Source organism: Euprymna scolopes, chromosome 25, assembly GCF_053919585.1.
Source record: "Euprymna scolopes isolate OS-2025 chromosome 25, ASM5391958v1, whole genome shotgun sequence".
Taxonomy (NCBI): Eukaryota; Metazoa; Mollusca; class Cephalopoda; order Sepiida; family Sepiolidae; genus Euprymna; species Euprymna scolopes.
Genome location: NC_136506.1, coordinates 24,243,549 through 24,270,349, shown reverse-complemented (window position 1 = coordinate 24,270,349; position 26,801 = coordinate 24,243,549). Strand labels below are relative to the sequence as shown.

The window sequence follows — 26,801 nt, the reverse complement described above, 5'->3', positions numbered from 1 at the left end:
TAAATAAAAAAATGGCATATGGGTACAAAGAAAACCACCTATTTATTATAGAAAAATTAAGTATAATGTTATTATTAAAACGAAATATATAGAAACACTCATGAGTACAGTAAACATATTATACCAAAATGTCGAAGCAATCATTTATTTAGTTATTTAGACTAATAATTACGAACGAACCAAGAGTTACATATATATATATATATATATATATATATATATATGTATGTATGTATGTATGTATATGTGAGTTATTGCTTATTAGTCGCATGCAAGCGACTCTATAAGTCACTCCGTTGGTCGGTCGGTCGGTCAGTCTGTTCGCAACACTTTTGTGCTTGGCCTTTTTGGTTAAGATCAAAGGTCTGTTGTTAATAGATGCTGTTCTTAGCTTTTCTTGGCTTTTTGGCCAAGATCAAAGTGTAGCATCTGCCGGAACAGATACTGCAAGCAAAGACCCTATGTGGGGGCGAGCCCACAGATAAGACCTTGATCAATGTAGGGGCAACCCTTCATACCAATTGTCACTATCCAGCTCCCCTACTCCCCGGGGAGTTGGTCCCCATTTCCCCTTCACTCCTCACATAAAAAATCAGCCTTGTGCCTAATTTGCTCGGTGGGGGAGCAAATAAATACCATCTGTTCTTACTACATGCTGTTATTTTTAAAAGATTCCAGTTATTTTTTAAGCATTCAAGTCATTCTTAAGGTCATTCAATTCATCCTTAAGTTCCTCAAAGTCATTCTAAGTCATTTACTTTTTATTTATTTAAGTCATTTCAGCCCATTTTTCGATCATTTTAGTTTATCTTTAAGAATTTCATGTCAATCCTACATTCACGCATTCATTCATTACACGAGATCACGCGACTAATGGCTATCGGCCTTGTTTTCTGTAAGAATGTAGTGTGTTTTCTGGATTATTCCAAAACTCTAATATAAAATTACCCCGTTGGCATCCTGCAAGTTTCACAATGAAGTGCAGCATAACACGTAAACATGTCAGGAACGAAACTTCAATTCAAACCATTTATTATATTTGAAGCAAGTTAACTCATTAAAAAACATTGGTAATATTTGAACTAAATTCGCGCATGAAAATCATTTGCAGTATTTGAATTAGACTACCCTATGCAAAAAGAAACACTGGTAATATTTTATATAGTCTAGTGCATAAAAAAATGTTGTTAATATTCGTGTAGGCAAGCCCATATAAAACTATTGGTAATATTTGAAATAGGATAGTTCTTAAAAATCATCGGTTATATTTAAAACAAATTAACCAGATGACAAATAATGGTAATATTTGAGTTAAACATTCTTTTAGAAAACCATTAGTAATATTTGAAGTAGATTCGCACGTAAAAAATCTTTCGTAATACTTGAAGCAAATTAACCCATGGATAACCATTTGGCAATATTTTAAGTAGGGGAACCTATAGAAAACCTTTGCGAATGTTTGAAGCAGGCTAATCTATAGAAAATAATTGGTAATATTTTAAGTAGGCTACCATGTGAAAAACCACTGGTAATATTTTCAGTAGGAATGACTCATAAAAAAACTATAATAATATTTGAATAGACTAGACTATATAAAACCATTGGCAATAATTGAAGTAGAAAAGCATCGGTAATATTCGAGGTAACTAATACATTTGTAATATTTAATGTAAGGAAGCCCTTAGAAAACCATTAATTATAATATAAGGACTCGTAAGAGTATTTGAAGTAGGCTTGCTCATGGAAAATCTTTGGTAATATTTTAAGCAAACTAGCATATCGGCCACCATTGGTAATATTTAAAGTACGTTGGATCATTGGAAACCTATTTGAATGTTTGAATTAGGCTAGACCATAGAAAATCATTAGTAATATTTTATATTATAAAGACCTTAGAGAATTGTTGGTAATATTTGAGACAAGCTCATTGAAAATTATTGGCAATGTTTGCAACAATCTACAAAAACTAGCGGTACAGTTTGAGTAGGCTAGCCCAAAGAAAACCATTGGTAATGTTTGAAGTAGGCGAGCACTGACAATATCATTGGTAATATTATAAAGGGGGCTAGTCCCTAAAAACGATTGATAATATTAGAAGCAACAATCTTTCAGAAAATCATTGGTAATATTCGAATATTAAATCTTTAGCAGTATTTGAAGTAAATTAACCCATTGACAGCCATTGAAAAACACCTTATACAATTTTAAGTAGTTCATCCCATAGAAAATCTTTGATAATGTTTGAATCAGGACAGTTCTTAGAAAAACATCTATATATAAATAGGATAGCCTGTATGATATTTATTTATTTATTTAGTGTGTCACGGTTACATCCGAGTGACTGTCGTTTAATTGTTATGGCCTTCTATTTCTTGTAATAAGTAATTTTACCAAGAATTCTTCATAAGTTTTAGTTTCGGTTTCGATTATAGCTGATGGAATTCAATTAATCTATTTTGTTATGAATAATTTTATCAAAGTTTCGATTATAGCTGACGGAACCCAAGTTATATATGTATATATATATATATGTATATATATGTATATATATATGCATATATATGTATATATATATATATGCATATATAGATATGTATATATATATGCATATATATATATATATATATATATATATATATATATATATATATATATATATATATATATATATATATATATATGGTTTCGGTTTCAATTCAAGCTGAGGCACCCAAATCATATGGATATATATATAAAAAAAATATTTATAGTATATAAAAATAGATAGAACATTAACTCTATAATAATATATACGAAATCTGCAAAAATTAAAATATTCTATTTAAATGTATTTTACGACCGAGTTACACCGGGTGTCCCTGCTAGCTTAGATAAATACTTTTGCAGTTTTACCATAAGAGCTACAATAGTATCAGAGCGACTCCATTTACGCAGAACATCTACAGAATGCCGACATCGATGATTTACATATGAATTAGTCCCTTCTGGAATTTCCACAGGTCCCGTTAGTTGGTAACATTTGAAGTAGTCAAGACGATAAAAAAAATTATTGGTAACATGAAAGTAGGCTTGACGCTAGAAAATCGTGAGTTTGGTTTGAAAAGTGTAAAGAATTTCCATTTACTTCGCCAGAACTGTTATAAACTAGCAGGACTAGTTTACCGGCGTTGGCCGGTTGAAGCCTGCCCCCTTGCAAAATAACTAACCGGAATTATTATGAATACAGTCTCTTTCCAAGATTCTCTTGTCTATTAAATGAAATACCACTAATAATGAATGCAACATGGTCGCTTATAAGTCCAATGTAAACAAATTCTTATTGATCTCAAATAATCACATTTTGATTATTTAAGCAGTCGCTTACAATCACTTTAATGTGTGGTTTTCACAAAAAAACAACTCTAATTAACCCCTATCTGTGAGTGGCTTCTTGCCATAATAAACAATGCAAGTGTACCTAATAATATGAAAATTGATATACACATTTTAAAAATTACATACACTTCGAGTTACATACAGTGCTTTGATTTTTGTTTTTACACAGTGATCACCACTTATCAAGACTCGGAAGCCACTCAGGGATAAGGGTTATTGCAAGTACATTACGTTAGTGTGGAGATTTGATGAAGTGTTTACTTAAGGGGGCGGTTCATTAGGAATTTGTTAACATTGGACTTGAACACATCCAAGTTGTAGTCCGGTGGAAAGCAGGCAGACGGAACAGAGTTCTACAGGCGTGCAATTCTAAGAAAGAAGCTTTGTTCATGGGATCCGCGTTTTGATTTAGGCACAGATATAGAGTGGGGGATATTTTTCACAGTGGATTACGCTAGACAGGTGTTTTTCGTGAAAGATTGGCGAGAGGGGACCAGAGATTGGAGTTCAGACGAGCACCTGCCATGGAAATAACGATAAAATAAGGATAGGCTCGCAACGTCTCTTCTGTGGGAGAGAGGTTGCAGGGTAGAGAAAAGGGCATCCCCCACTAAGCCACGAAGTCTATTCTGTACTCTGTCAAGGCAGGATAGGCTATTTTTAGCAGCTCCTGCCCAGATATGGCAACAGTATTCCATCTTTGGACGTATTTGGCTTTTATTTAAAACACACACACACACACACACACACACACACATATATATATGTATACTGGCAAAAGTACCAATCGTTGACTGGGTTCAAAAAGAGCGTACAGAAAATGGACTCTGGTTTATTAAAGTATGATAGGTTATGAAAAGGAAGGGTTGTAATGAGATAGCTTCGAATTCGGGGGTATCAAAACCAAAGCAAAATAAGATGAAAGTAAAAATAAAATAGATAAACCCCATAATTTATTATACCATACCTGTTCACACTGAAACATTTATCACAATATTCTGTGGATCTATATTAAAAAAAAACATTGTTAAACTTTGTGACATATTTCCATTCTATGGAGGTCAGGCGCGAACGAACACCCAATGATTTTATCATACCATATTTCTTCAAACTGAGGCATACTTATCAAAGTATACTTACGCAGATAGATATGAAGAGTCTTTATTAAAGTTTGTGCCTATTTTCATTCTATGGCGGCCAGGCGCGAACGCAGACCCCACAATTTTATTACACCATCCCTATTTAAGTTAAAAAATACTTATCAAAGCAACTTTATGTACATCTATATCAAAAACACTTGTACACGTTTTTTTTTTAATTTTTAAATCTTTGTGGACCAGGCGCGAATGCAGACCCTACAATTTTAATGAACCACCGTTCTGCCAGATCAAAATACTCATTCCTGTGTCTCGATACATCTTCTACCATTATATGTAATCAATTTTTAAAACAGTTAACCATAAAGGAGCCTATTCGTGATATATATATATATATATATATATATATATATATATATATAATTTTAAAAATAAAATTATCCACTAACACGTATTTCGTCGTCTACGAATCATCAGAGTGGCTGAATCTAGCGAGATTCGAAATCGGGACCCCATGGCACGAATCCTAAACCCTTACCCCTCGTCCACCTCGTCAACTGTTCGCATATATCGCGATTTAAGTATATGTTATTTGTTTTTGTTTTTGCGATACGTCTTGAATGAATTCAATTATTTTCGTAACAGTCAACGAGGTGGAGGAGGGGTAAGAGTTTAGGCTTCTTACCATGGGCTTCCGATTTCGAACCTCACAAGATTCAGCCACTCTGATTAGTCGTAGATGACGAAACACATGTCAGTGGATGATTATATTTAAAAAAATAATATATATACCGCTCCCCATGTGAGGGTACCAAATTGGTTAAAGGGAAACTTATTCCCAACTCGCATTTACATAAAAATTCATTTTCGTAAATAATTGAATTCATTCAAGACGTATCGCAAAAACATATACAAATAACACACGTACACACACAACGGTAATAAAAAAAACACACACACACAACGGTAGTAAAACATAAAACGTATATATATATATATATATATATATATATATATATATATATATATATAATTACTATATATATATATTTACTATATATATATGTATATATATATATATATATAGTAAATATATATATAGTAATTATATATATATATAATTACTATATATATATTTACTATATATATATATAGTAATTATATATATATATATATATATATATATATATAATTATTTACTATATTAATTATCAAATACCTACAGACACTAGTGCTTCCTCCTTTCGGGAATCTTCAGTATAGGGCGTCACGATTAACACCAATCGATAGATTCGAACTCGACGACAGAAGCCATCTCTGGCTTCATTAACAAGGACTGTATCCATTCGGTTAGAGTTAACCGCATGAAATAACGTTGGAATTTAAACATTTTATTTTTAAATATTTTTTTTTTACGTCAGCCAGGGTGATCTAATCATGATACGATGATCTTAGCATAAGAACTAAAGTGACTGACTTAATTCAGTGCTCAACGATAAGAAACGAGTTTCTTACAGGGGGTTGACATTATTATTTACTATAATAATTATTAAATACCTACAGACACTGCTGTTCCATCTTATAAAGTAGAGTAAGGCTTTCTTCAATCTTCAAAAACTATGGATACCCACTGTAAGGGTGCTTGTGCGTGAATTTTTTGTGGCACGAGTTGCGCAACGTCCAACCACACATCTCCTAAGTCGAGATTGTTAATTACCAGTGGCAAGTGGAGGTTCAGGACGACTGCAAACAATACCGAGATGAACAGAAACCACATACAACGCCTAGAATTCCCAAAATATTCACCCAACTGATATTAGCCAGGCTCAACGTTGCTTAACTTCGATGATCTGACGAGAACCGGTGTGTCAACGTGATTATACCGTACAATCCTATATCCTATATATCCTATATCCTATATATCTATATGTTATGTTTTGAATGAATTCAGTTATTTACGAAAGTGCATTTTTACCTAAATGCGAGTTGGGAATAATTTTCCCTTTAACCAATTTGGTACCCCCATATGGGGAGCGGCATATATATTGTTTTTAAATATAATTATTCACTGACACGTGTTTCGTCGTCTACGATTTATCAGAGTGGCTGAATCTAGCGAGATTCGAAATCGGTATGTGTGTGTGTGTGTGTGTGTGTGTGCGTGCGCACGTGTGTGTGTGTGTATAAAAACCAATACGAAAAATATATAAATGTTTATATCTTTCCTATATTCATTTCCAATTTGTTGGCGTTTAGGAATACAAAAAAAGTATTTCGAAAATACGAAAACGTATTCTTTAACAGCACTTATTTTCGACCGATCCTCCTGCCTTCTTCAGAGTAGGATTAAGCTGTGGAGCGTGTATATTTGATTCGTAGAAAGATTGCCTTGTCATACGGAGGCGCAATAGAATATAATAATTCTTACATGATCCTTCTCCAGTCTACTTCCGGCAAAACAAATAAAGCTAATCACCCAAGCTTGACAGAAATATTAGAAATCTAATTAACACTAATTAGTAAATTAGTTTACTATTCTAATTTGGAATCAAAGAAAACCGGTGAGCAGTATCGGGCGCGAAACGATGTCTGGATATGTAAGCGGCTGATGTCAAAAGACACCACTCAAATTTGAACCCTTTGTACAATTAGATATGAAGTCCATTCTTGTAACGATGTAAATTATTGTTGTAGGGCCGATAGAAATAACACACAGTCTTTGTGATTTACAAGAATTCTGTAAACAGACAGTACAGGAGTAATGGGGATGCTGTGTCTGCTTCTTTTTTCACGTCTACTGATTGTTCATGGCGAATCTATATATAATCAGGACAAATCTATGCAGTGATGGGTACATAACACTCATGAATATAATATTCTGCTCGTTCATTGATTAGTTGGTCCGTAAGTTACCCTTTGAAAAAAGCCTAATAGAACATTTGAAAGCCAAATTGCTTCAAAATAGGCTAAATTCGCGAAATTTAGCTTTAAAAAGAACAATTTGACTACACATTTTAGAAGGCTACAGTGCTTAAAAAAAAAAACCCGAATTCGCGAAATTTGTCTTTTAAAACGCCAAAAGAGAGTCGCCAACCTGATACGTCCTGAACTGTCATCTAAGATTCAGCCTCTGTCCCGTCGACGAAATGTTGCATCCCTCTGCCTGTTCTACAAGTACTTTAATGGTGAATGCTCCGACAAACTGCAAGCACTTGTACCCCCCTTGACGTAAATACACCTGACAACCCCGACAAGCAGCTAAATCCCACCCCTACACAGTAGAGATCCCTAGATGTAAGAAAGCTTTCTACTCAAGTAGTTTCTTCCCCAGAACTGCTAGACTTTGAAATTCCCTTCTGGGTACCTGCTTCCTCACCTGTACTGACATGCAGAAGTTCAAGTGTAACGTGAACAGACATCTTGCTGCCCAACTCCCTACATAGTATCCTTGTAGCTTAGGCCCCTGATAATAGCCCCTACATCAAAGTGGCAATGTGCCTTGTTTGGGATGAAAATGTAATAAATAAATTGGCAACCCATTTTTGAAGGCCAGATTGTTTCAACAAAAACTAAATTCGCTTAATTTACCTTTAAAAAGGACAATCTGGCAACCATTCAGCAAAACCTCATGTGAAAATGGAAAGCATTCGAAAGAAACAGGACGAAAATTGTCTGCCAAGAGATGCTGAGTTGAAGGAGTAAATTAAAGATTGTCTCATAGTGTACTTTTATTATTTGTATTGAACTATATAACACAATATTACTTTTTGAATATTTATTAGTGCTTATTAATTTATCTATACGCCAGTTCTATTTTGAAAATATAATGGATACTATTTTCATAGAAATATTAGTAAACCTATATTTGCTGCTTGTTTCTTTCTGTCGAAAAAAACTAATTAATTGCGCTATGCATGAAAAACCTCAGCGTTATCAGAACATATTTATTGATTAAATATATTTCTAATTTCTGATAGGTTACAAATATTTCCTTTACCTAAACTTGCCATGATCCCATTTGTTTGTTTTACTGTAATAGAGTCGCTGACGCTGGTAGCAGCACCAGCAACCACATAAAAATATTCAGTTGACCAAACCGGCTGTGCAAAGTGACGTTACAGACGTAACGAGAAGCAGAAAAGCAGGTGTTCGAGTGACGTGGGCGACGTCGCAGCAGAGCTAAAAGTCACACGCAGTAGGAGAAGGAGAAATGGAGCGTTTTAAAGATTGAGAAAAAAATGCGTTGTTGAGAATACCAGATATAAAGTCTTTTGTTTAAAACTGAAAAAAAAACGAGTTTTTCCTGTCATCTGTTTCTTTGATATAAGACTAAGTTACATTACCACAAAGGTAGAGTTATGTTCGGTAAACGCCGAGCAACGTCCGGTAGGAGCATTTAATTGTCTGTTATCTGTTTATCTATCAAGCCATCTTTTTTTTACATAGGCATCACCACATTATCAAGGCCAAGAGGCCACTCAAGGATAAGGGTTAAAGAGTGTACAGTAGAAATTGGACAATATAGTAATCATTAGTAATGAAAATTTGGTAAATTTGATAACTTATATGGAACGGCTCATCAAGAACTTATTTACGTTAGACTTGAAGACAACCATATTGTAGTCAGTCGGAAAGCAGGAAAACGGAAGACAATTCCACAGGCGTGCAGTTCTAAGAAAGAAGCTCTGTTCATGGAATCTACCTGCCTATCTAATTGTCTATCTATTTACCGGAATAAACTACAGATTGCATCGTGAAAAACAATGAGTAAAGCGAGCGTGCAGGTGCATAAAGGGACAAAGGGTAACGTTGTGATATGTATCAAACTGTGTGACCGATAAGTTTGCACCAGAAGTATCCGAATGGGGACCGGACGTGACGTGTCAGAAGTTCCGGTTTGAATAAGCCGAGTTAAGTTTAATGAGTTGAATTTGAGACACTGAAGAAGCAAGACTGGTTACATCCGTGTCCCTATATGGACGCAGAGAAACACCACAAGTCCGAGATCGTCCATTTCGTCTATGCTGAGGAAGTGAAATAAACCAATATATATGTCTTGCATGCTTTAACAGAACCCAGTTTCCCAAGACGTTGGCGAATCCCCCAGCCAGCGACTAAAAGATGGAAGGCCACGCAACAACAGGTATATCCATATGCATGTACTGTGAATTATATATTCTGACACACACGCAAACCAACGACCACTAGATGAGTCAAGAACCGTTAAGATATATAGGACATGAGGACAACAGTTCGTTAAATACCGGGTTAATACACAGTTAAACACCCAGTTAGATAAGAACATTAAAACATAACGGGTAGACAAAAGGTCAATTGTTAATCCGGGGACAAATCAAACTTTACAAAGAGTTACACCCCAGATTGGTACAAAACGCAAAACTGCTTCAGTTTGGAAGTATTTCTTTTTAATCGAACTGGCACAGGAAATATAATATTATCTACTAGCGAGGGTACCCGGCGTTGCCCGAGTGTTTGTTTCCGGGACGGGGGGGGGAGTTTTAAAAAATTTTATGGTAGGTAAGTAGGAAGGATCAAACCCGGAGTCATGAGTAAAAGTAGGAAAATAAAGTGTAAAAAAAAAACATCTGCAACGTTAACAGTTCGGCCACCAAGAAAAGTCCATTCCAGTTCTTTAGGAAAAAAAAAAAAAAAAACGACTACGGTAGGTCGGCGCGAACGTGAAAATATAATGTGAATTGTCCAGCACGCTAACCACTACGCCACAGAGCACTGCAGCTTAGTTTAGTGATTTTAAATAACTTGACATGAAAGAACTACGATGCTAAACCGGTGTTCTCTTCTCAACTGTTCCTTGTGAACGATCCCCAAACGGTGTTAAGTGGTGGCAGGGGGAGGAGGAATTTATTAGAGAGAAAATATTTTACCACTTCCATTGATCTTAACCGATTTTGGCCGTGACTTCTCAGCAGAAAAAGTATAGAAATCTAAGATTATCGAGGAATTTGAGAAATAATAAGCCTATAACACACCTCAGATATTGTTCTGCCGTTTGTGCATATTATATTTGCATGAAATATCTTGATTTTTAATCCTATTAATGTCAAAATCAGACGGGAAAAAATGAGTTCATTTTATTTATATAGAGATAATATAAATCTCACCTGTCTGTTTAAATGTATGTATGTGTGTATGTATGTATGTATGTATGTATCGCAAAAACTTTCGACAAAGGCGACAGATTATCACGTGATCGGTATCATTTTGGAGCTCGACCTTTTGGACAACAAATATCGAAAAATTAGACAGAAACATTAATTCCTTTACCGTCAACTGGGCAGTTTTCCAGAGAGATGGTTGTTTTTTTTTATTTCGCTGACATTTTTTGCTAGTCATTCAACCCCCGCGCCCACGACGTCGCATATAAGGCGTTATTTCGACCGCTCGTGACGTTACAACAACGGTGGGCACATCCGTAAGACAGGTTTTTTTTTTTTTTACCTCTTTTTCCTATGGCGCGTTTTGTGTTTTCGGCCTGCTTACTACTCCTATTTTATTTTATTTTTTTTGCTCAACCAATCCTTACAGATACCTCCACTTTCTTTTCCGCATCCGCGTCACGTCGTTGAGCCTGCCTGCCTACTACAACTATTTTTTTCTTGCTCAACACACACCTCCAACCACACGGGCAACGCCGGGCACCTAGGCTAGTATATACATATAATATAATATTAGAATTCATACGAAGGAAGCAATGTCTCCAATTAAAATATTAAGCTCTATTCCTTGATGATTCTCTTTAATTTAGCGGTAAGTTTATTCTTGGCAAACGGAATTTCCCATAATTATCCAAATTACCCTAACTTTTGCAAGCAGCAGCTTCCTAAAATGTTTTCTAGAAATTAGTAGCATTGTGTGTAATGTTTCAGGAGAAATATATAATAGCAGTTCAAAAAGTAAAGCCTATCATTCTTTTTACTAAAAATATCGAAGAGCTACGAAGATAGTAGTGGTACCATTAAAACAAGGGACCTTTTGCGCTTTAGAATTAATTTTTCTATTTAGTCAGCACCATTCCGAATGCACTTTTGCCGGGAATTTAATGAGGCGTCTCTGTTTCTGACAAACGTTTTTGATAGAGATTGCTTCTTTTTTTTAGAATCTAATAGCCAGCGCCAATATCTTTCAGGTCGTAAATACATAAGTTCAGTCGTCGTAAAACCAATGAAAATTGCAATCCCCTCCGATCTATTTGGGCAGAATAAGAGAAATAGGTGACATTATTTTTGGAACACTCATGTACATAGGTATGGGGGAAACAGCTTAAAGGTAAAAAGAAATAATGACTAACATTGTGCGTGGTAATAATGGCTCATGTAAAAGCGGACGGTAAAAATATGACGGTAAAAATTCTACAGGTAAAAACGGCATGAGTGAATAAAAAGGAGAATGGGCCAGAAGTGTCATTTTGTTTACTTTCGCGCCTCTTAGTATGCAATTTATTCCTCGTATCCTTGATCAATGTTTATGGGAAAGACGAAAGAATTACTGTTTTTGTGCTAGGGTATTTATTTTACATAGGGGTCACCACTTATCAAGGCCCGGAGGCCACTTAAGGATAAGGGTTACTGAGCGTACAGTAGTCAGCGGGATAATATAGTAATCGTTAGTTGTGGAAATTTGGTAAATTGGATTACTTAAGGGGACGGTTCATCAAGAATTTGTTTACGTTGGACGTGAAGAGAATGCAATTGTAGTCAGATGGAAAACAGACAAACGTGCAGTTCTAAGAAAGATGCTTTGTTCATGGAATTTACGTTTGGGTTAAGGCACAGATAAAGAGTGGGGAAAATTATTGACAGTGGTTTTAATTAGACGAGTATTTTTCATGATAGTTTGGCGAGGGGGTACCATAGATTGAAGCTCAGACAGACATAATAGGGGTCAAAGTTAAAAAAAATTGACCTTTGTGGTCTCAACAAAATTACTGGGCTCAAATCAAGTTATTAAGTTAGATCCATACCCAAGGAACCTGTATCTAAAATTATAATTGTTTATATCCCAAATTGGCGGAGGGGTTTGGTAGAGTTTTCAAAGGTCAAATCGTTGAATTTTGACCCCTTAACAGCCAAACGAAAACTGATTACAAAGATTTCCTAAATATCACTACCCTGTATATCAAAGTTCGAATCTGTAGACTGAACATTGGAAGTTATTGCGTAGGTAAATATACACAGAGAGGCACCTAAACAGACAGACACTTTCACCTTTATAGATATATAGATATGGCATATTTCATTGAATAAAATAGACATTTTTTTCTATTAATTCCGTAAAGATCCTTTCTAACTTCTGAATTACAGTCTTCACTTCTGCCGGGAACTGGCTGATGTAATCGCCATACTTATCATAAGTCCGAGTACTTTCATCGTCAGAGATAAATTAATCTAACTGGTTTTGAACAATTTATAAAGTTTTTTCTTTGTTTTTTATTGGTTAATTATTTATCCTTTTTTTTACATTGGTTAATTATTTATCCTTTTTTCCATTGGCTAAGGAAAAATAGTTAACCAATGAAGAGAAAAAAAAAAACTTTATAAATTGTTCAAAACAAACGATTAATTTATCCCTGATGATGAATCCTAAATTATTTGAAAGTACTCGGACATATGATAGATATGATGATTACATCAGCTAGTTCCCGCCAGAAGTTAAGACTGTTATTTCGAAGTTGGAAAGTTAGAAAGATCAAAACTAGAATTAATAGACAAAAAACATCTATTTTATTTAATGAAATATACCATAGAGAAATATGCTGCCTTTATGTACATATATAAAAATAAATTAATCAACATATTTATATAAATATATATGGGTGTATATATATGCATACATATATATGTATATATACATATATATGTATGTATATATATGTATATATATATAGATATATATGTATATATATATATTTGTATATGTTTATACATATATGTACATATATGTATATATATATCTATATATTTATATATGTATATATATATATATATTTAAATATATATATATTTCAATATATATATATGTACAGGGTTTCATAATAAAATTTATATACTCTTTAAATGACCATAAAACCAACATTTATTATAAGAAAGAAAAGTTTCATACATCAAAATACTGTGAACAAATATAGAAATAAGTTAATTATCGAAAGTGTTCAAATTGTTGGCCATTGTGGTCCATGAACAGCTAACAATGCTGACTGATTGAATCGAAAACGTTCTTCATCAGTTCAATTGGTATGTTGACACATCTTCTTTCAATGGTTGCTTTCAACTCATTCATTGTAGCTCGTTTTGGGGATGAACACTTTGTTTTACATGCCCCCTCCGCAAAGAGGAACATCTGTTCGGGGAGTGGTTAACACCGGTGAGCGTAGACAGTACTCGATACTTCCTCTTCGCCCGAACTATCTCTTTTGCAGGTGATTATCCAGATATGCTCTTACGTCATAAGGATAGCACGGAAGTGCTCCATCCCCCTAAAGCGCAATTCTTTATTCCTAAACATCTGTTGGGAATATTGCATAGCGTATTCATGTAGCAAGTTAAGATACTTTAAAGAGTGTATACATTTTATTGAGACACCCCATATATATATATATATATATATATATATATATATATATATATATAATTCCAGGTTAATATATTCCAGAGAGGAAACAATCAATAATTTTAACGCAGTTCATACAACAGTGCTCAATACAGAAGTAAGGCAAGATATTCTCTTTTATTTTTTTACCTAAGTATTTATAGGTCGTTATACATTAATGAGCATGTTTCAGTCAGTTAGTTAGAAGAAATGTATAAAAAGTATAAGTATATAATGTATAAGCAGTGCGACCTGATGAGTTGTTTATAAGTAATTAAACGAAAGGTGCTCATGAATGTTTCGCGATGTATAAATTCTCACGTGAAACAAATAAAAAGGGTATCTATATATACAGGGTGTCCCGATGCACTGTTTAAATGAACAAAACTTGAACATTTATTATGGATATTTTTTGTGTGTGAATAATGGCTAAAACAAGACTAAACTATGAGAAAAAAGAAAATTATTCTAAATTGTTATTTGAAGACCAAGAACAAAAGTGAAGTGCAAAGACGTTTTAGATGCACCAACAAGGCTCACAATTATTTGTTAGTGAAATAAGTTTGAGTAAGACCACGATCATCAACGAATCTCACACTTACCAAGGCCCAGAAGCCACTTGGGGATAAGGGTTATTTTGAGTACAGTAATCAATGGGATAGTGTTGCAGTATTCATTAGTATTGGAGATTTGATAAAGTGTCATTATTTAGGGGGCGGTTCATCAGGAATGTGTTTATGTTGGACTTGAAGACATCCATGGTGAAGTCAGGAGGGAAAAAGGCAAGCGGTAGAGAGTTCCACAGGCGTGCAGTTCTAAGAAAGAAGCTTTGTTCATGAAATCTACGTTTTGATTAAGGCTCAGATAAAGAGCGGGATTTTTTTTTTCTGCTAGAAATCTGTTCGGCAATCTGCTCGCAAGACAAGACTTTCAAAATTTTGGATTCAATCAGTGAGCGTTGTTAGCTGTGTATAGACAATAATGACCGCAAAAGTGAATTGCGATAATTGACTGGTTTTTATATTTGTTCACTGTATTTTGATGTATAAAATTTTTCAATGTTATAATAAATTTTGATTTTATGATTATTTAAACAGTGTATACATTTTATTGCGGCACCTATATATATATATATATATATATATATATATATATATATATATATATATATATATATATATATATACTTTCTATTTGTTTTTACATAGGACGGAATGTTACCACACATTCATGAGCATGGCTTGGTCAGCTAGTTATTAACAACTAGAGACCCCTTCAGGCGATGCAGCTTATATGAAAGCAAAGTTTGTAATAAAAATATCAGGTCTTCCGTGTCCTCGGGAATTTATATCAGGAGGTTCCGTTACATGTTGTTTAAAATAGGAAAACAGAATAAAATTAAGTTGTATGTAAAGAAAAAAGGTGTTATGAATTAAGATCTGTGTTGAAATATTGGAATAAAGAGAAATAATGATAGATAAACTTTATATCACAATTTACATAGATATTCCGAAAAGTTGTGTACTATATATATATATATATATACATATATATATATATATATATATATATATATAAACAGGCACACACACACGCACATACATACACATATATATAAATGTATATATATATAGTACATATATATATATAAATAAGCACCCACACACGCACCCACACACATATATGTATATATATATATATATATATATATATATATATATATATATATATATATCCCTATAATATCGTCTGAATTATTACAAGTAGCACAATAAAGTTCCGTTTCCGACCTCATAGCATATATACTAGTCAGACCTGTTCTAATGAAAAGAAACAAAACAAAACAAAAAAAAAACAAGAAAAAGTCCACAATCATAATTTTCCTTTTTCTTTTCTTTTTAATTTCATTTAATCAGGCGCGTTTCACCGACCATGGTGGAAAACATTGGCTTAAGTCTATCTGGCCGCTCACCAGAGGCGACCAAATATCAGGAAAATTGGCACAGTGTTCGAAACAAAAGAAAAACGATATGAGGTACAGAATAAAGATAAGAAAAATTGCTAGTGAAAAAAAAAACAAGGTAATAATCTAAGAAAATAAACCCCAGGGGACGCATATAATAACATGCAGAAATTTCTAAATATACCATATTATATGCGTACATACACAGACACACACATTTATCTATAATATAAATTTCACCTGTCTGTTTAAAGGTATGTACGTATGTATATCTGCCTAAACTTGCGACTGATGTGACGAATTCTCACGAGATCGGTATCGTTTTGAAGGCACGACCTTTCGGACGACAAATATTGAAAATTTGGCTAAAACATCAACTCCTTCACCCTCAATAAGGCACTTTTCTACAGGGAGGTGTCGTTTTTTTCGCCGATATTTCCGAAAGCCATCCTCTCTTTTCGAATGACTAGCCTTAATTTTAACCTTCGTCAGTTCCGGTTTGCGATGGACGCAACAACAAAGACGTCACTTTTTTTTTTACGTTCTTTTCCTCCTTTGCGGTACGGGTTCGAACCTGCCTGCCTACTATCACTTTTTTTTTTTTTTTTGCTTAACTCACACTTCCAAACACTATGACCTCCTCTCCCTCCTTTTTTTTTCGTTTCGGAAATGGAACAGGATAATACGTTTCATCCAAAATATATTTTCACATATTTGTTGTACTGGTGTTTTGTTTTCTTAATTTCATTCATCCAGAGGAAGTCTCGAAATAAAGACGAAACGTTGATGAACACATGACTCGGTTTGTTCCTTTTTTTTATTTCCCTATGTATAAATAGATACTGTTATATGAAATGAACTCCGTCTGTGTCTGTGTGCCTGTGTGTCTGTGTGTCTGTGTGCCTGTGTGCCTGTGTGTTGTTTTCCTATCAACTCAAAAACACCTGGTCCGATTTTTTATAAAAGTTGACATTAATGTATTTCATGTGCTTGGCAGTGTTCTTAGATAGTTTTATTTATCAGAATGTGTTCGATAAGTATCGATAACCTACGATAATCGAAATAATCCAAGGAAAGTAGGAACAGACAGATAGACACGCAAACGTTGAACTCTCTCTCTCTCTCTCTCTCTCTCTATATATATATATATATATATATATATATATATACAGAGAGAGAGAGAGAGAGAGAGATGGAAAGAGAAAGAAAGAGAGTGATAGAAAAAGAGAGAGAAAGATAGAGAAAGAGAGAGTGACTGATAACCTGATTTATATCGTTTTCCTTATATTTCAAAACCCAGATCTCTAAACTTTTATAGTTATGTTACCACTTATATGGCTTTATGAAAATAATGTTTAAAATGATATTTCTCACTTAAAGTATATAAAATTCAATCATGAATCAAATTAGATTATAAGCCTTGATATCAGGATATAACGTTCACTTAACTGTGTAAACTTTGCTCAATAGATTTTGATTCAAACACTTTCTAATACAGCCGGCGGCATAAATTTATCGCACATTTTAAACTTTCAAATTTTTGTTGCTAATAAAGTTATACAAGCGCCAATAATGTTCTCACTTAAGTAATAACTTGCCATTTTTAAGGTATACTCAATAAGAAATATAATTTGGATTGGTGAACATTATACTTTTACTGTAGAAATGTTTTTTTGAAGTATCGTGAATCTGTAACTGCAACAGAGCTTTCTGAGTTCATTACACGGTAAGACAGAATAATTCAATTCCAGATAGAAAATCAATAGAGCTATGGGTTGCAAATTTCAGCGTCACAGGTTCGAAACTTAAATGAAAGCTCCTGGAAAGCGTCGAAGCGCTCGAACGCCAGAAAGTATTCGAGCTCTGAGGCGTTCTGTTATTCAGTCTCCTACATGTTCAGCTTGCAAACATGTTTTTGCTTTGGGGTTGTCTGATTGAACAGTCAAAAGGATTCTACACACTGATATGTAGTTCCATCAATACAAATTAATGATTGCTAAGAAACTGCACAAGGGCAACAGGGAAGATCGCATGTCAAAATTTCGTAGATATTTCTGCCGCACCCCGTATTTGTGAATTATGTGTTTGTGAATTATGTATGCGCATTTAGAGAAGGTATTGCCTCCTAATTGATTTATTTTTGCTATCTTATTGACACAGTATGTATGTATACACTGTACTCTCGTATGTAAATTAGACAGAAAATAATAATGCTATTTACTTAAGCATTACCCATAAAGACAATATAAAAATAAATACTAATTTTCAGTTATCCAACCAGAATAACTTAACATATATGTCACAGTTGGTATAGAAACATGATTGTTGGATCGTTTGTTATGTATATTTAAAAAAAAAAAAACGAACTAGATATAAAACATGTCCGTTCTATATACGTGTGATTAAAAAAAAAAAACACATTGATTAGTAAAATTGCATTGTACTAAATTCTATACAAGTGCAGTATTTTTTTTTTTCGTCGGCACATTTACATGTATCAATTATATTCTCGAATGAAACTCTACGCATGATGCAGATATATTAAAAAATCATTCAAAAATAAATAATAAAAATAAATATAATTATGAAAATGTTTTCAAAAATATAGATGAAAATAGGTTTTTCGACGAAATCTATTGCACTTTAAACAAAGGAATATATATATATATATATATATATATATATATATATATATAAAGCTGAATGCCTGTGTGTGTGTGTGTGTGTGTGTGTGTGTGTGTGTGTGTGTGTGTGTGTGTGTGTGTGTGTCTGTGTCTGTGTCTGTGTCTGTGTGTCTGGTCACGAATAAGCTCCTGTATGACTGATTATTTTAAAAAACTGATTCCATATGATGATAGAAAATATATCGAGATACAGGAATGGGTATGTTTGATCTGGCAGAACGGTGGTTCATTAAAATTGTGGGGTCTGCGTTCGCGCCTGGTCCACAAAGTATGAAAATAAAAAATCTAAGAAAAAATAACGTGTACAAGTGTTTTTGATATAGATGTACATAAAATTACTTTGATAAGTATCGTTTAACTTAAATAGGGATGGTATAATACGATTGTGGGGTCTACGTTCGCGCCTGGCCTCCATAGAATGGAAATAGGCACAAACTTTAATAAAGACTTTTCATATCTATCTGCGTAAGTATATTTTGATAATTATGTTTCTGTTTGAAGAAATATGATATAATAAAATTATGGGGTGTTCGTTCGCACCTGACCTCCATAGAATGGAAATATGTCACAAAGTTTAACAAGTTTTTTTAATATAGATCCACAGAATATTGTGATAAGTGTTTTAGTGTGAACAGCTATGGTATAATAAATTATGGGGTTTATGCATTTTATTTTTACTTTCATCATATTTTGCTTTGGTTTTGATACCCCCGAATTCGAAGCTATTACTTTACAACCCTTCCTTTTCATAACCTATCATACTTTAATAAATCAGAGTTCATTTTCTGTAGGCTGTTTTTGAACCCAGTCAACGACGGGTACTTTTGCTAGTATATATATATATATATATATATATATATATATATATATATATATATATATATGTTTTATTGAACAGCAAGGATAATTTCTGTTTAGTTCTTTTTTGATCCGTTTCTTTCATTTAGCGGGTCAATGTGTGAACGTTCTGTTCGAGTGTAAAAAGAAATTTGCCATAGTCGCGAACGTTTTTGACTTACATGAGTCGTCTTCTTACGTGTGATAAATTACAAAACATAAACAAACCGGCCAACAATCGGGCTCTATATCAGGGTTAGGGCAGGTTTATGTGCTTTCAACAAAAAATTTATTTAACGCAAATTTATCACTCGCATGAAAACGAATCAGGAAACGTTCGCGCTTATGGTAAATTCATTTTTACACTCGAGCAGAACGTCCGAACATTGCCTCGCTAACTAAAAAAAAAAACGATCGTAAAAGAATTCAGGATTCATACCAGCTGTTCAACAAGCATAAGAGAAAAAATGCTGCCCAAATATACAAAAATAAAAATATACTAATAAAATAATAAAAATACAAATATACTATTATAATAATAAAAATACAAATATACTTATATAATAACAAAAATACAAATATACTAATATAATAACAAAAATACAAATATACTTATATAATAATACAAATAAAAATATACTTATATAATAATAAAAATACAAATATACTAATATAATTACAAAAATACAAATATATAAATATATAATAACAAAAATACAAATATACTAATATAATAACAAAAATACAAATATACTAAGAACCTGGTGAAGAAAAAAATGAAACAAATATTTAAATACTGACGAAGGAGTATGCCACCTATATATATATATATATATATATATATATATATATATATATATATATATTGTTTTTTAAACAACTAGTACGTGTTCATTTTGCGTTGTAATTGGCCTAAAAAGGTATTTTATACGTATTTTGTTTTAAAATTCAATCCAGTCAACGCTTTTATCACGAACAAAAACTACCCTGATAATACATTAAAGAAAGACGGAAACAAGTAACAATTTGCAAATAATTAAGTATATATATATATATATATACATATATATATACATATATATACATACACACACACACACACACACATATATATATATATATATATATATATATATATATATATGTATATTCTATTGTGTTTAGTATCAACGTCTTACTTTAAGAAGTCTACTGTGTGTGACAATTTTCCATGATGTATTTCGGGGGATCCACCTTTTCAGATTGTGGATATAACAGACCTATTTAAAACATACTTTGATTAGATCTGTAACGTTCACCATTAAAGAAAAGTGATCCTCCGAAACACACAGTAAACTTCTTCAAGGAGACATTGATACTTAATGCAACTGATATATATATATATATATATATATATATATATATATATATTTGTGTGTGTGTGTGAAAGCGTGTGTGCGTATGTATATACATATATATTTATATATATATGTATATATAGACATATATATGTAATACTTATTGATTTGCAAATTGTCACTCGTTTTCGACTTCTGCCGCAACACGTACTATAAAGTTCCATTCCTTTATATATATATATATATATATATATATATATATATATATATATATATATATATATATATATATATATATACTAGCAGGCTGATCAGCGTTGAACTGTTGGAAAATACGCATAAATATTATATTTTAATTAATGCAGATTTCTTTTTTATTATAAGCAGAATTACTGTAGGTAGGAAACAACGTTAAATTCCTTTTATAAACTTAAGCAACAACAAAAAAAAAAAAAACGAAAGAAACTTAGACATGTGCATGCGAGTATTACGTTTTTTTTAAACAGTAAAAAATGTATAGTCGAGCTGAGATCGAAACCAATAAAAGACAGTGAGTCAAGTCCGATAACCCTTAGACCAGCTTGACAAGATCTTAAAGAAGTGTTTTCAATCTTACTTATTCTTAACATAAGGAAGCTCTCCTGTTTCACGACCGCGCATGCGCATAAGTGAATCAGTTGGCAAACAGATAAAACCCTTATACCCACCAAGTACCAATTTTTCAAAGTTGACCCGCTTTGCAGTCCATATTTCCGGGTTAAAACCGATTAAAATTATTTTCACATGTCCGAATATCCTATATACCACATTTTAAGTCTGTAGATAAAAAATTGGTTGAGTATGTAGGTTGAGAAATATCCTCATACACACACAGATATTCTCATTTTTATAAATATATAGATAAAGAGTGTTTTACTTAAGGGCAGCTAACTTTAAATTATAATAAATCACAGAAAATATATTTTATAATACAGATATGTAGTTCCTTCCAAAGATTAATTGTTGCATTTTTGATTTAAGCACAATTTCGGACATATGGTCCCCGCAACTCGACCGAATATGACGTAATCTAGAGGTCCAATTGTCACAATTTTGCGCATTAAATTAGGCCGTATTTCAGCAATGCAGTATGGAATGTTGGCTTTCAAGTGGTTTATTGCGTCTGGTTTATCAGCGTAGACACGGGACTTTATATATCAACAAAGTAAATATTCTAATGGGATTAAATCACAAGAAGCAGGTGGCCAGTTTACAGGTCGATTTCATTAAATATTCGTTCATCAAATGTTTCTCTCAGTAAATTGATCGTATCTTTTACATTTTGTAAATGCTGGATAGGTGTTAGTTTCTTCGTAATGTATTTCCAAATGAAGCTGAACGCAAAATAACCGATAGTTGACAAATCTGCAATTAAAGAAATTAGAGTTGCAAATTTAATGTTCGTCGCCACTAAAAAAAAAAAAATCCGATGTATTTGCGTATGATTACGTATTCATTGTGCATATGTTGAATAAAATTACCAGGTGATGCAACATCAAGCATAAATTGCAGCCATATTTCTTTCTTCATTTTTTTTTACATTTTTATCTGTATATGCATATGCTTATATCAATAGGTAAGCCTGTATATTCGTATACATAAGCGCACATGTATATATGTATATATGTGTGTGTGTGTAAACGCCAGTGTCGATATCGTTATATGTATGCATATCTATTATAATAAAGTCGTATTTCTGTCTGTCTGTCTGTTTGTTCATAATTGAATTAATTACTATATTTAGGCAGCATTTTTTCTTTTATGCATGTTTAATGTAACAGTATTGTTAATTCATGTTTGTTTTTCTTGCAATCCATTTTTTTCCCTTTTGGCAAGCCAATGTTCAAACGTTCTGTTCGAATGTAAAATGAAATTTGCCATAGTTGCAACGCTTTCGACTTTCACGAGCCGTCTTCAGGCGAGTAATGAATTAAAAATTGCGCTAGGTGAATTTATTGAGAAGTCGATTAAAATCCTTTAAAAGCATTAAATACTTACGCGTGCCTTCCTCCTTATATTGAGCCTAATTAGTGGCGTTTTTTATGTAAATGAGAAGCGCTTCGATGATTGCAGACGCCGATCACAATGTGAGGTGGCAAAAATTGCATTGTTTTTAATTAATACGGTCCTAAATTCGTTTTGAGGAGGGTTGATGTGCTACACGGTGTGTTAAATGGAGCTGTTCGGGGAAGATAGATGACATGCAAGCCAACGAGATGGACTGGTTTCAGTTATGGCGATGTGCGTGTAATCTTTGGAGACACATTTTCCTATTGGACATTTAAAATTAAAATCGACTTTTCAATAAATTCACCAAACGGAATTTTTAATTCACGACTCGCCTGAAGACGACTCATGAAAGTCGAAAATTCGCAACTATGGAATATTTCTATTTACACTCGAACAAAACGTTCGAACATTGACCCGCGAAAAGGAAGACTTAATTAATATGTACAAAAGATAGACTTTTTCACAAATCGATTTTCATACAAAAAACGGACTTTATACACTTTTATCTCAGCATAATTTTTTATATATACTATATATCAAAAAATGATCTACATTCAATAAAGAACTTCATTTGCATATATCATTAAATAAAATTTAATTAATAATTAGCTCGATGTTATTTATTATTTGTTATAATAGAATTGTTTTAATTTGATCCATTTAGAAATATTATTTAAAGATGATGTATTTATTTAATTTCTTTTTAATTTAATTCATATTTATTAATTTCCAATTGTTAAAAACTGATAACAGTTGCGTTTAAAACCGAGAAGAAAGCTTAATTGTTAAGACTGTGAGCGTTAATTCCACTTGGAATTTACTTTATATATATATATATATATATATATATATATATATATATATATATATATATACAAATTGGGGTATTCGGTGTATCTTAAATAGTATATGACTAAGCAGGGTGACGCGGCGTCGTCCGGGATTGAATTATGATCAAGAAATATATTGCGCCAATTAGCTAAAAGTGCTATTTTGGCAACATCGTATATAAAGAGCACTTTTTTTTTGTTGACTCAATTATTCCCGGATTTGGCGCACTTACACCAAAGTACATATATATATATATATATATATATATATATATATATATATATATATATATATATATATATATATATATAAATGATAATATAACTACTAAATTTACTCACATAAAATTAATATACGAAAGTATAAATTTATGCGTAAACTTTAAACTCGCATAAGCCTGAAGAGTCCTAGAGTGGACGAAGCGCGGAATATTCAGTGTAGCTTAATCGCCATATATATTTTATAACTTACTAAATGATAATATATATATATATGATAATATATATATATATATATATGATAATATATATATGATAATATATATATATATGATAATATATATATATATATATATGATAATATATATATATATATATATATAAATGGTTATATATATATGTATATATATATATATATAGTGGAAATGGTAATTAATAAAAACTGAAGAAAGTGCTCAATACTGTTGTAGAGAAAATATGCATTTTATTTTTTATTACCGTATCTTTCTGTTTAGTTACATTATTGTTTCGGCTACACGGCCGTTTTTTTATTAGCCGTCTGTAGCGTCCTCAGACTTTTACACAAATGTTCGCTAATTTGGGGTGAAAGAGTGGAAGAGTTCCCTTCCTCTCTTCCTCTTTCGCCCTCCTCGCAACCCCCCATACCTCAATCATTATTCCACTCTTTCATCCCAAAATAGCGAGCATTTCTGTAAAAGTCTGAGGACGCTACAGACGGCCAAAAAAACGAAACAATAATGTAACTTAACAGAAAGATACTGTAATAAAAAAATAAAACGTATATATATATATATATATATATATATATATATATATATATATATATATATATATGTATGTATTTACATTTGAACAATAGTATCATCTATAATGCAGCAGTTTCTGAAAATTATGCATTACTTTCCGTGTATCCGATATTTTTTTCTTTTTAGTTTTAACAGAACGTCAAAAACCTGTGAACAAAAAATTAAAAAATGACCGGAAATAAAAATGAAATGCGGGAAAGTGTTTTTACTTACTTCCATCTTCGCAGTACGCGCTAAAGTAATTTCCAAACCGGTGTCATCGCCGTGAAGGCCGTTGTCAAGGAGTGGGTTTTGCAAAGTGAACTTTTTTATTTTATTTTACTATTTATTTATTATTCATTTTTTTTTTTAGTTCGTGGATCTAAGTTGTGTTTGTATCCAGATTATTTTTCATTTACGAGAAAAAAAAATAATACCGTTTTAATTCAATGCTGCGAGAAAAAAGTCTGTTTGTTGGGTGTTTGTAGTGAATAAATAAACACACGAACACAGAGAGAAAAACACGTATTTATCATTCATACATAACGATCCATAATTATTAGCATTATTTTATATGCGCCACAAAATATATGTAAATATGTATATATAATTATATATATACATATAGATAGAGGCGAATAATCACTCAATAGCCAATGTCGCGCTATTTACACATTTATAGAATGAGCTTCGACTTCCGTGACTGATATATTCTTACAGGCGCACTGGATTTTTTTTTTTTTTTTTTTTTTTTAACTACGGGAGTTCATCAAGAGAAACGTTCGCACAGATAGTTACGGATCGTAAAACTCTCAGAGTTGTTATCGAGTTTCAGACACCAGCAGTAGCAGTTGGGAAGACGGAGTAAAAAAAAAAAAAAAGGCCGAAAGAAAACTGGCGTACGATCGAGCTGAAATAGCAAAGAGGTTGTGTGGGTGTTTTCTGCTGGCCTTACAGACAACAAGTGGGAGACGCCGCGTAGAGAAGTCAGCGCTGACTTTCAGCGCATCACAAACATCGCTGATTTGCATCTGCGACCGACGGATTAGGATATGAGGCTCCGTACGTCGCAACTTGCAGACTAGCCTCGAGAGTTGGATGTGAAATAAGACAAGGGTAATTTTTTTTTTACGACCTGCCCCAAGGTAGTATAAACGCCCCCAACCGCCCCATGTTAAGAACGGCTTTCGGAATAAAACCCCCCACCTCCCAATGTTAATAACGGCTTTCAATGCTGAGGGGGTGTTTATTTCGAAACCCGTTCTTAACATGGGGAGGTTTGGGGGTTTATAATACGTTGGGGCACGTCGTAAAACTTTACCAAGGTCGGTTTAATTTGGCCGGTATCTAGTTCCTAATAATAATTAGGAAAAGGTAAACAGTATGTTATAGGACAAAAAAAAGTTCCACAACAAATATGAAACAAATAAATGTTACCAAAGGCAAGATAAATTCCTCTACCTGTATACCTTTTGTGTGTGCGTGTGTGTGTGTTTTAACTTTTTTCTGTTGTTGTTTTTAAAACAAGCAGGGTATCAACTGGAACGAAAAACAAAATATAGCTGTTATAAGCATTGCCCGAGACCCTTGATAATTGCTTGCAAATCGGAAATTAAACAAAATACACAACGAATAAATGTCATCAACCGTGTGATAATGCTATGTTCTACTAGTATTTCATAAAATTTTAAATATTTCGGCGATTATCAAGCGTTAATGAAGGGTCCTCTTGTCATGTTTATGTCGTTGTGTTCTGTTCGGTTTAACTGAACAGACGGGACGCGCGGTTTATTTTGGATGCTTTCTTTCTGAAACTCCATGGACTAAGGAGATAAATCATTTTCAGATTTCTTTTGGAGTCTTACTGAAGTAATGATGAACGTAATTTGTTTTTATGATTTCAATTTCCCTGTCATATATATATATATATATATATATATATATATATATATATATATATATATATATATATATATA

General features: G+C 32.8%; 1 protein-coding gene across 1 annotated transcript in view; it reads right to left on the bottom strand.

The window, feature by feature from the left end:
• LOC145247293 (glucagon-like peptide 1 receptor) overlaps positions 1-25,128 on the bottom strand; it is a 567,758-nt gene extending 542,630 nt beyond the window's left edge. The window contains exon 1 of the mRNA XM_080108912.1: positions 25,059-25,128. Within this exon, the coding sequence (XP_079965038.1) occupies positions 25,059-25,064 (6 nt within the window). The 5' untranslated portion in view covers positions 25,065-25,128. The remainder of the gene's footprint in view (positions 1-25,058) is intronic.
• Between the last annotated feature and the right edge of the window lie 1,673 nt (positions 25,129-26,801).